The sequence below is a fragment of the Staurois parvus genome, unplaced genomic scaffold, assembly GCF_062004578.1.
Source record: "Staurois parvus isolate SC_StPar_1 unplaced genomic scaffold, SC_StPar_1.0 ptg000554l, whole genome shotgun sequence".
Taxonomy (NCBI): domain Eukaryota; kingdom Metazoa; phylum Chordata; class Amphibia; order Anura; family Ranidae; genus Staurois; species Staurois parvus.
In genome coordinates, this window is record NW_028318350.1 from 1,087,757 (window position 1) to 1,099,581 (window position 11,825).

The window sequence follows — 11,825 nt, forward strand, 5'->3', positions numbered from 1 at the left end:
TAAGGTGGTAAAACCGTCCGGAGCTGAAGTGGGTATGGTATAACAATGGGTGTTCATGAGGTCTACAATCAAAGGAGGCTTGGAATGCAGAAGAAGACGTAATGAGAAGTAGGCTAGAAAGCAGAAGTCATGGAAAGGAGGCTTGGAATGCAGAAGAAGACGTTATGAGAAGTAGGCTAGGAAGCAGAAGTCATGGAAAGGAGGCTTGGAATGCAGAAGAAGACATAGAGAGAAGTAGGCTAGGAAGCAGAAGTCATTAAAAGGAGGCATGGAATACAGAAGAAGACATAACGAGAAGTAGGCTAGGAAGCAGAAGTCGTGGAAAGGAGGCTTGGAACGCAGAAGAAGACGTAATGAGAAGTAGACTAGAAAGCAGAAGTCATAGAAAGGAGGCTTGGAAAGCAGAAGAAGACATAATGAGAACTAGGCTAGGAAGCAGAAGTCATGGAAAGGAGGCTTGTAATGCAGAAGAAGACATAATAAGAAGCAGGCTAGGAAGCAGAAGTCATGGAAAGGAGGCTTGGAATGCAGAAGAAGACGTAATGAGAAGTGGGCTAGGAAGCAGAAGTCATGGAAAGGAGGCTTGGAATTCAGAAGAAGACATAGAGAGAAGTAGGCTAGGAAGCAGAAGTCATGAAAAGGAGGCTTGGAATGCAGAAGAAGACATAATGAGAAGTAGGCTAGAAAGCAGAAGTCATGGAAAGGAGGCTTGGAATGCAGAAGAAGACATAATGAGAAGTAGGCTAGGAAGCAGAAATCATGAAAAGGAGGCTTGGAACACAGAAGAAGACGTAATGAGAAGTAGGCTGGAAAGCAGAGGCCATGAAAAGGAGGCTTGGAATGCAGAAAAAGACATAATGAGAAGTAGGCTAGGAAGCAGAAGTCATGGAAAGGAGGCTTGGAATGCAGAAGAAGACATAATGAGAAGTAGGCTAGAAAGCAGAAGTCATGGAAAGGAGGCTTGGAATGCAGAAGAAGACGTAATGAGAAGTAGGCTAGGAAGCAGAAGTCATGGAAAGGAGGCTTGGAATGCAGAAGAAGACATAGAGAGAAGTAGGCTAGGAAGCAGAAGTCATGGAAAGGAGGCTTGGAATGCAGAAGAAGACATAGAGAGAAGTAGGCTAGGAAGCAGAAGTCATGGAAAGGAGGCTTGGAATGCAGAAGAAGACATAATGAGAAGTAGGCTAGGAAGCAGAAGTCATGGAAAGGAGGCTTGGAATGCAGAAGAAGACATAATGAGAAGTAGGCTAGGAAGCAGAAGTCATGGAAAGGAGGCTTGGAATGCATAAGCAGACATAATGAGAAGTAGGCTAGGAAGCAGAAGTCATGGAAAGGAGGCTTGGAATGCAGAAGAAGACATAATGAGAAGTAGGCTAGGAAGCAGAAATCATGGAAAGGAGGCTTGGAATGCAGAAGAAGACGTAATGAGAAGTAGGCTGGAAAGCAGAAGTCATGAAAAGGAGGCTTGGAATGCAGAAAAAGACATAATGAGAAGTAGGCTAGGAAGCAGAAGTTATGGAAAGGAGGCTTGGAATGCAGAAGATGACATAATGAGAAGTAGGCTAGGAAGCAGAAGTCATGGAAAGGAGGCTTGGAATGCAGAAAAAGACATAATGAGAAGTAGGCTAGGAAGCAGAAGTCATGAAAAGGAGGCTTGGAACACAGACGTAGAGATCATGAGAAGGAGGCTTGGAATGCAGCAGCAGCAGGAAGGAGCGGATTGCAAACATCACGCAGTTTCCTGGCTGGGGGACGTACTGGATGATTAAGGTACTGTTTTAATAGATCTATTATAAATGAGATTGACAGGAGAAGCTGACAACTGCTGACATGAAATGTCACCTAGATGAGAGGTCAAGAACCATATGAATGTTTAAGGGTGGGACTGGATTGTAAACTGAAGAGCATTAGAAAGTGTTGTGTTACACAAACTGCTAAAGATGGAACTTTTATTGACACCGCAAAAACTGCGTGCAAACTTTCGGGAACTTTTATCACCGACAGATTGTAAGTAACCGATAAGTGAATTGGCTGTTTTTTTTTAAATCCAATCAGTCACTTCGCCAGCAGCTGAATATGTTGCTGGGTTAAGCGATACATGAGTCATTCCCGTAATACAATTCTACTTTTCTGTATTCCACTCGCCACGTATAGGCAGAAAATAATTGCCAGAAGCAAGTTTACACAGAGAAGCTCATATTAAAGTGATGATTTTCAAAGTGAGAACTACAAGTCACAGAATTCATTGCAGCATTTCACGCGCAGTTAGTGGAAGTTAGGTCGGCTGTTACACTTATGCCCCGTACACATGGTCGGAAAATCGGATGACAAAATCATTTTTGGAGGGATTGCACTGAAATCTGATCGATTGTAAGCTCCAAGGATCAGGGCCTCCTATCCCCCTTGTATTGAACTGTATTGTCTCCCGTTATATTGTAAAGCGCTGAGCAAACTGTTGGCACCATAAATCCTGTATAATAATAATAGTATATAGCTTGCAACAGCCGATCATGACATTTCATGCGACAATAGACCAAACACGAATTCTTCTGCGCTCTAGGACCCAGGCAGGTGGCAAATAGATGGAACCAAAACTGGAAAAACAGCGACCACCAGTGCTTCAAAGGTTGTGCAGCTCCAAACAAGGCTGGGGAAGCCCGACCAATACTGCAAAGCGAAATAAAAACGAGAAGCGCACAAACCTTGCGCATTACCTCAGTAAACAGAAGTTTATTAAAAAGAAAGGTACTCACAAACAGCGAATAAAATCAGGCATGTAAGTCCTCACAGGGACTTCAGAGATAGAGGGCCAGCGCGAGTCCCATCGTGGGGGTAAGCACTCAGTTCAGCTGATGCGTTTCGAAGGCCAGACCTTCTTCATCAGAGCTTCATCTGAAGGAACAAGCACGAAAATGTTTCTCGTACGATAACCGTGCAAACGATTTTTGTTCAATTAGTACAGTATTCGTCCAAAAACAATGGAGAGCCAAGACCACGCATGCTCAGAAACGAAAGAAGAAATGATATTACAATACATTGTATCACTTCCAAATTTGTATTCTGTCATAGAAGCATTTTCGTAGCTTTAGTAACCTCTTCATTTTTGATATGAGACTAGCAGGCATAGTGGTCCGATTATCTGATCGTGTGTAATTGGCATTAGCTTCCAGTTCATTGGAGGTGGAGTTTAACCACTTGCCTACCGGGCACTTATACCCCCTTTGACAATTGCGCAGTCATGCAACAGTATTGTACCCATATGAAATTTTTATCATTTTTTTTTTCACACAAATAGAGCTTTCTTTTGGTGGTATGTACTCACCGCTGGGTGTTTTATTTTTTGCGCTGTAAACAAAAAAGAGCAAAACATTTGAAAAAAAAATAAGTTTTGTTTGTTTCTATTATAAAATTTTGCAAAGAGGTAATTTTTCTCTTTCACTAATGTGCGTTGATCAGGCAGCACTGATAGGCAGCACCAGGGGCGGACTGACCATTTGGAAACTTGGGCACTGCCCGGGGTCAGTAGGGGGCCCCATGAGATGCCCCTGGTACCTTTTTCATAGGCTTTTTTGAGTTTGGGCAAGGACACAGGGGCCCCATGATCCCCTATTGCCCGGGGGCCCCATGAGTTGTCAGTCCGCCCCTGGGCAACACTGATAGGCAGCACTTATGAGCTGGCACTGATGATGCTGCACTGATACAGTATGCAACAATGATGGGCACAGGTGGGTGGCACTGCTGGGCACAGGTGGGTGGCACTGCTGGGCACAGGTGGGTGGCACAGGTGGGTGGCACTGCTGGGCACAGGTGGGTGGCACTGCTGGGCACAGGTGGGTGGCACTGCTGGGCAACGATCATCAGGGCACTGATCAGCAGTGCCCTGATGATCGGTGCTGATCCGTCCTCTGACAATTGCTGGTTATCGGCAGCACTTGACTGAGGGACATGCAGAATATCGAGGCTAATACTTACCCCCTAACCAATAAAACAACCACCCCTCAACCTTCTCCTACCAGAAATAACCACGTGACTCTCCGTTTGGTGCAAAAACGGCCATAGCAGCCCATTTATTTAACATAACTCTTACATAACACTTCATACAGTACAATCAAATAATAACTGACAGTAATGATCCCAACCAGGTCCAAGGTCTTCGAAGGCACTGTTACTCACATCAATAACTCGGCTGTATCTGACACCCAATGAAAAGGCCCCCAGCCGCTACTACACCGCCTCGGGGACAATACTACAGTTACGTAGTCCCAGATACAGCCCATTAACTACCACCTTACCAATGTAACCTTATAGATGGGAAGGAACACCCATACCTACGATGGGCCCAACCCATAATCCACCAAATTGTCACTCCAGCACCGCCTTCAAAAACCCAGCGACCCCTGCCAGCTGCCATGACAAAACAAAAACGCCAAACACCCGAGGACACAAAATGCTGATCAAGGAAAGAAAACAAAATCAACAAATCCACACAAAACCAAACAACACGACAAACACAAAGGACAAGCCCAATAACAAAACAACAAAACGGGTCCAGGGAGGGAGGGTGGGAGAAACCTCACCTGTGCTGGCACAAGCTCCGACTGACACCCGACAAGTCCCAACCCCTCTCCTCATCCTGGAAAGACCACCCTAAAACTCGAATACTCCAATCAGGTGTCAGTGTCTTACTTCTACATACACACATTTCTGCATTAATTAGGCTCATTGATAGATCACAGTAGGTGGTCTGTAAGTGGCCCCATCCAAAACATAACCACCCCTACCTACTGAATATCCTCCCACCCAAATCCAATTTCCACCTCGTCTGCAAGCCCCAGTCATGCTGGCCCTCCCCTTAGCTTCACTCAGTCCAGGCCATGACTTTCCTCACGTTGTGACAGCGTGAGGAAAGTGCAGCTGATAACCGGCAACTGCATTTACCGGTGATCTGCTGTGTCATTGGACACAGTTGATCACGCGGTAAAAGGCCGCTGTGATTGGCCTTTTACCACATCACGTGATCAACTGTGTCTGTAGGACACAGCGATCACGGGGATCGCCGGGGGCTCACGGGAGGGCTCGTTCTGGGAGGACGTCATATGACACCCTCCCAGAACTGGACAACTGCGCTGTAGCCGCCATTCAGCTATATGGTGGTTGGCAAGAGGTTAACCCTTTGAGGACCGTGAGATTTTGGAACGCCAAAATAATCAATTTTTTTGTTTTTAAGGTTCGTACACTTCAGTTGCTGTAACTAAGCCATTTCATGAAATAATTGGCAAAAAGCTAGATCCATTTGTTTGTTGATAAGAACTAATATTTTGACTCAAACCAAAAAAAAAGAAGAGTTTTAAGTTCTTAATCAGATGATACACGCAATTAAAAACATGGGAAAAATACGTCCCTTGGTCCTCAAAGGGTTAAAGAGGAACTTCATTCTGACGACCTAAAATAAACCTTCATAGAAGGCAAAGAACTACAGTATTTGCATGTGAGTCTACAGTGAGGGACTTCTAGTCTATGTTGAAAACTTTGGGAGGACCAAAAGAAATAAAGCGAGCTGCATCACTTATTAAAAGCATTAGGCCTCTTTTAGATGTATGGTTGGGATGGGGGGGGGGAATGTGTGGCTGAGCTTCGTTTTTAGTAGCCCTAAGCTGCAAATGGCAGCGGATGGGAGTGTTTACATGCTGCAATTCTGATGCTTCACTTTCTGCTCATGGTAAAAACTACCCAACATGTTGTGATCAGCAGGTGGCAAGCCCGGTGAATGCTACTGGGATGGGCCGGAAACACATGCGGTTGCGGCACGTTTGTCCTCACTGTGTGTCATTTGCCTCTAAAAAGTGGAACGTGGATTGCTTTTCAGAGGAGCAGTTTCTAATGTCTCATGTCTAAATCTACCCTTATTGTGGTACCTGACCAGCCTTCATAACATCCCTTAAAACTGAAGTCCGCTCCAAAATATACCGGCATTCAGTCACCATACATGGTACTGGGAAAGTGAGTTTAAAAGGGAACCTCACATTCAATATCTAAAACAAGGCTCCTTTCATCTATTAACTGTTCCTGTATGAAAATAAAAAAAACTACTTTCTAATTCGTGCATTGCAGCTGTAAGGGACCACCCGGCGGTACCACTAGCACTCCACTGAATAGGCGTCCCCAGAGCACGGAATCTAAGTCCCAAGGTGCTTGTTCACCAGGGCCCCTGATGGTGGGGATGGACTTGGAGCACCCTGAGACCAGGTCGTGGCTACTGGGTAAACCCGTCAGTGGTAGTGGTATACGCCGAGGGCTCCCACGGGGGAGAGCCTCATATGAGGAGGTCTGAAGACTCCACTGCGAGGGACGGATGGATGGTTGAGCAGGTGCAAAGTCAGACAGGCCAGGTCAGTAACAGAGAGGACGGTACGGTACAAGGCAGCGGGCAGAGAATAGTCGGGTCACGCGCCAGGTCAGTAACAGCAGGTCAGATCCAATAGGGGGCATCCAAGAGAGAGGTCAGGCAAAGCAAGGGTCTGGGCAGGAGAATATAGCAAGGTCAGAGCACAATCCGGGTCAGCAACTTACAATACACAGGTTCGCAGGTACAGAATACAGGGAAGACCAGAAGGCACTGAATGACAGCTCAGGGCCATTTAAATATCCCGTCCTGCGCTGTCATTGTGTGAGGGACCGCCGAGCGGCACCACTAGCACTCCACTGGTCAGGCGTGCCCAGAGCGCGGAGTCTAAGCCCCAGGGTACTTGTTCACCAGGGCCCCTGATAGTGGGGATGGACTTGTAGTACCCCGAGACCAGGTCGCCTCTACTGAGCACACCTGTCAGTGGTAGGGGTGTTCGCCAGGGGTTCCAACCAGGGAGAGCCAGATGTGAGGAGGTCGGGTGACCCCGATGGGATGGATGGATGGATGGCTGAGCAAGTGCGTAGTCAGACAGGCCGAGTCGGTAATGTAGAGGACGGTAAGGTACAAGGGAGCAGGCAGAGAATCGTCGGGTCACACGCCAGGTCAGCAACAGGAGGTCAGATCTAATAAGGGGCATCCAGGGAGAGAGGTCAGGCAAGCAAGGGTCTGGGCAGGAGAAATCAGCAAGGTCAAGAGTAATCCGGGTCAATAACTTACTAGGCACAGGTACAGGAACACAGGAAGCAGGTAAGACCAGAAGGCAACGAAATGACAGCTCAGGGACCTTTAAATATCCCGCCCTGCGCTGCCATTGGTGCCCAGCGGGCGGCCGCGGCTTCTACTGCGCATGCGCGAACTCGAACGCCGCGGCCGGCCCGGACCTAGTGCCCGTGTACTGGGTGGAGCAGTGCGCCTGCGCCGGGCCCATCGCGGCGGGGATCGAGGAGATCCCTGACACATTGGTGCCACGCGCGCGCCTGCGGTCCCTACTGCGCATGCGCAAACTTGTTCGTTGCGATCGGCCAGGTCCCAGTGCCTGCGTTCCTGCACAGGGCGGTGCACTGCGCCTGCGCCTGCGCCGAGCCCATCGCGAAGGTGATCTCCGACACCAGCATTGTTTACCTTGTAACCAAAGTTTACCTTGTGGCACCCGGCTCTCATGCTGCCATTTTCGGACGCCACTCAGTTGAGACTTCTTCGCATAAGCATACCACAAGATTCCACACATTTCAGGACATGCCATGGCTCAGTTCACTGTTTTTTGTTTTTTTTTACCTCACTGAGACCTGCGGCATGTTTGCACATGCTCAAGAGCCACTTTGCTCAGGCTACTGTTTTACCGCTCCTTTACTCACCCATGTCCTGGGTCCCAGAAGGCTGGGGTACTCTATGGCACTTGTGCTGCACTGTGTCATCAGGGGAGCTGGACAATGATTCATAGTCTTTGCAGCAGCCCATCTGGTGACATGACACATGCATGCTATACAGGACTGCTGAACAACCTAGTAGGGACAGCTAGCACCAACTGGTGACATCAGAAGAAGATGATAGTGCTGGGCCAGGTGTGCTGCAACGGATCTCTAGAGAAAACCATTGGATCACTAGGTGTGTGAGTATGTGATTTTTTTTTTTCACAAACTGCCAAAATAGGAGGGGAGGGGGAGAAAAATAAGGCGGGGGGGGGGGATTAAGTTTCTTTTTAAGACCCCTGACATTTTTTATTTGTTGTCCTTTCTCTTCACTTCTTAAGAGGGGCATACTATAAAGTAAGATGCAATTTGCAATCCAAATACCCCTCCTTGACCTCTGTTACTGGAATAGGTGTTCCCATTGAAAGTTTTCCCCTTTTGTTCATGTGATCACACTAAAATGTTAGATTTTCCTACATTTTCAGCACTGGAGACAATAGTCACCAGGTGAAAAATGAGGGTAAAATCCAGCAGAGACCGACACTGCAAAAACAACCTGTCAGTTCTACTCTCTATCCAAAACAGACAAAAGTTTGACACCCCCCCTGCACAATGCTCCAATTAGCAATGGCCCCTGAACAGCGTTCTTGATTCGATTATTGTGCAGGGGGTGTTTCTTGTACTCTATATGAGAGCGGAAGCCCAGATCTCCTGTGTTCTCTCAGCTGAGGGGTATTTGGCATAGTCTACAACAATAAAACATAAAAAGTCCGACAAATACTTTACTTTTCAGGCAGTCTGATTGCATCTTAATAAAACAAATGAGTTCAGTGCATAAGGGTCCACTGCACCAGTGTTATCCAAGTGGGGTGTAAACTACTGTTCACTGCCGGTGGTATATTGCAGAGTTCTAGCTTTGAGTACAAAACAAGGCTTGTGAGAGAATATGTGTACCAGGGGCGGACTGACAACTCATGGGGCCCCCGGGCAATAGGGGATCATGGGGCCCCTGTGTCCTTGCCCAAACTCAAAAAAGCCTATGAAAAAGGTACCAAGGGCATCTCATGGGGCCCCCTACTGACCCTGGGCCCTCGGGCAGTGCCCGAGTTTCTAAATGGTCAGTCCGCCCCTGATGTGTGCTCTACACAACCTGCTTGCTGCAGGCACTAGATGGAGGTTGGATTTTCCCAGAAGATACGATGTGACATATCTATGTTAGGTCATGTTTTGGGCAGAGGATGAAGTATTCGTTATCCCAAGCTGGGAACATAGAGGATGCCCATTAACCTCAGAAGCAGAGAGAAAAGAGTTCTGTGCAGAGGGAAAGGGAGTTCCTCATGTGAAGGACCATCTAGTGTTGTGTTTTTTATTTTTAAATAGTAAAGTTGGTTCTTAAACACTACAAATATTGTCGTGGTGACACCCAACTGACCAGACTTTGGGAAGAATTGCACGATGCAATAAATTGTTTTTCTAATTTCCTATGCTAAAAATCTGTTTCATCTTTTTATTTTTTTTTTAGGGATAATGCTGCCAGCATGTCTGTGCACTCATTGCTTTGTGACCGCATTGTAATTGCCAAAGAATTAATAAAGAGAGCTGAAGCCCTCTCCAAGTCTCGAGCTGGAGGAGTTGAAGGTGGAGCAAAACTATGCAGCAAGTTAAGAGCTGAGCTGAAGTTCTTGCAAAAAGTGGAGGTGGGAAAAGTGGCCATTAAGGAGTCTCACTTGAAAAGCACCAACCTCACTCATCTACAAGCCATTCTTGATTCAGCTGAGAGCCTAGAGGATGTGGTCAGTGTACTCCATGTCTTTAGTTACAAAGACCAGTTTGGTGAAAAGCAAACAATTGTAGTGGATGTAGTAGCTAATGGTGGCCACACATGGGTGAAAGCAGTTGGAAGAAAGGCTGAAGCCTTGCATAATATATGGCTTGGTCGTGGTCAGTATGGTGACAAAAGCATTATTGAACAAGCAGAAGATTACCTACAAGCTAGTCACCAGCAACCTGTACAGTATAGCAGTCCCCACATCATATTTGCTTTTTATAATGGCATTTCCTGCCCTATGGCTGAAAAGCTAAAGCAGATGGGAATCTCCGTACGTGGTGATATAGTAGCTGTTAATGCCTTTGAAGAAACTGCAGAAGAAGAGACTTTAAGTGACAGCGAATCTGATGATGATGCTTTAGAGCTTTTACATGGCGGTATAGTAGATAGGGAAAATATAGTGGCCAGTGTGGCTTTTCCTAGAGAGATCAAAGTTGAAGTCTGCAAGAGAGTGAACTTGGATATCACTACATTGATCACCTATGTGTCTGCACTTAGTCATGGAGGCTGCTACTTGGTGTTTAAAGAGAAAGTATTAACAGAACAGGCAGTTCAGGAAAGAAAGGAGAAGGTGTTGCCAATGCTGAATTCTTTTATGGAGGACAAAGAACTATTTGCATGCGAGTCTGCAGTGAGGGACTTCCAGGCTATATTGAAAACCTTGGGAGGACCAAAAGAAAGGGAGCGAGCTTCATCACTTATTAAAAGAATTACTGTGGTACCTGACCAGCCTTCCGAACGTGCCTTAAAACTTGAAGTCAGCTCCAAAATCAACCGGCGTTCAGTCTCGATATTTGGCACTGGGGACAACTTGAAAGCAATCACAATGACTGCTAACAGTGGCTTTGTAAGAGCAGCAAATAATCAAGGTGTGAAATTTAGTGTCTTCATACACCAGCCTAGAGCACTAACTGAAAGCAAAGAGTCTTCTGCTACTTCCATACCAAAGCAGCATGTGCCTCCTGATCATCTATGACCTAAACCGGTGCTGATTTCTGAAACATTTCTTCAGGTCTTATTTGTTTTATCATAAAGAGCAAAAAGTATGCCATATTTTGCTTTATGAAATAAATGTCTATAAAAGTCCTGGATAAATAAAGGCATGCATTTAAAGCGTTTGTTTTTCTTGTGTTTATGGAATCTACGCTGGTATTTGAAGAGAATTAGAGGGGCTGCCTAAGCTAACCTCCTTAAAATGACCCTGATGCTGCAAGATGGCAACTAATTAAGTAAGCTTGCGAAACAAAATTCTGCATACTTACTTTTCCAATGGCCTTTGTATTAAAATGCTGCCTTTTTGTTGATCATGGCCATTGCACTTAGCAGCAAACAATTGCACGTACAGTGGGGCAAAAAAGTATTTAGTCAGCCACCAATTGTACAAGTTCTCCCACTTACAAAGATGAGAGAGGCCTGTAATTGGCATCATAGGTAGACCTCAACTATGAGAGACAAAATGAGAAAACAAATCCAGACAATCACATTGGCTGATCTGGAAAGAATTTATTTGCAAATTATGGTGGAAAATAAGTATTTGGTGAATATGAAAAGTTCATCTCAATGCCTTGTTATATATCCTTTGTTGGCAATGACAGAGGTCAAACGTTTCCTGTAAGTCTTCACAAGGTTGGCACACACTGTTGCTGGTATGTTGGCCCATCCTCCATGCAGATCTCCTCCAGAGCAGTGATGTTTTGGGGCTGTCTCTGGGCAACACAGACTTTCAACTCCCTCCAAAGGTTTTCTATGGGGTTGAGATCTGGAGACTGGCTAGGCCACTCCAGGACCTTGAAATGCTTCTTACGAAGCCACTCCTTCGTTGCCCGGGCGGTATGTTTGGGATCATTGTCATGTTGGAAGACCCAGCCACGTTTCATCTTCAATGCCCTTGCTGATGGAAGGAGGTTTCCACCATAATTTGCAAATAAATTCTTTCCAGATCAGCCAATGTGATTGTCTGGATTTGTTTTCTCATTTTGTCTCTCATAGTTGAGGTCTACCTATGATGCCAATTACAGGCCTCTCTCATCTTTTTAAGTGGGAGAACTTGCAAAATTGGTGGCTGACTAAATACTTTTTTGCCCCACTGTATGTCAAAAATAGCATAAGGCTAACAATTCAAAAAATAAATGCTATACTCAAAACCCTCTGAGTCTGCTTTCCAATCAGAGAGGGATCTGGT

At 46.0% G+C, this 11,825-nt stretch overlaps 1 protein-coding gene across 1 annotated transcript; it reads left to right on the forward strand.

Annotated features, from left to right (window-relative positions):
* Positions 1-1,542: 1,542 nt before the first annotated feature.
* On the forward strand, positions 1,543-10,756 carry CUNH7orf25 (chromosome unknown C7orf25 homolog). Its single transcript, XM_089691205.1, has 2 exons — positions 1,543-1,770; positions 9,338-10,756. The coding sequence occupies exon 2, from the start codon at positions 9,354-9,356 to the stop codon at positions 10,617-10,619; it is 1,266 nt and encodes a 421-aa protein (XP_089547331.1). The 5' UTR covers positions 1,543-1,770; positions 9,338-9,353; the 3' UTR covers positions 10,620-10,756.
* Positions 10,757-11,825: the final 1,069 nt, after the last annotated feature.

What these genes read in the sequence shown, in the direction of transcription:
- CUNH7orf25 (XM_089691205.1), top strand. Translation starts at nt 9,354, where the DNA reads ATGTCTGTGCACTCATTGCTTTGTGACCGCATTGTAATTGCCAAAGAA.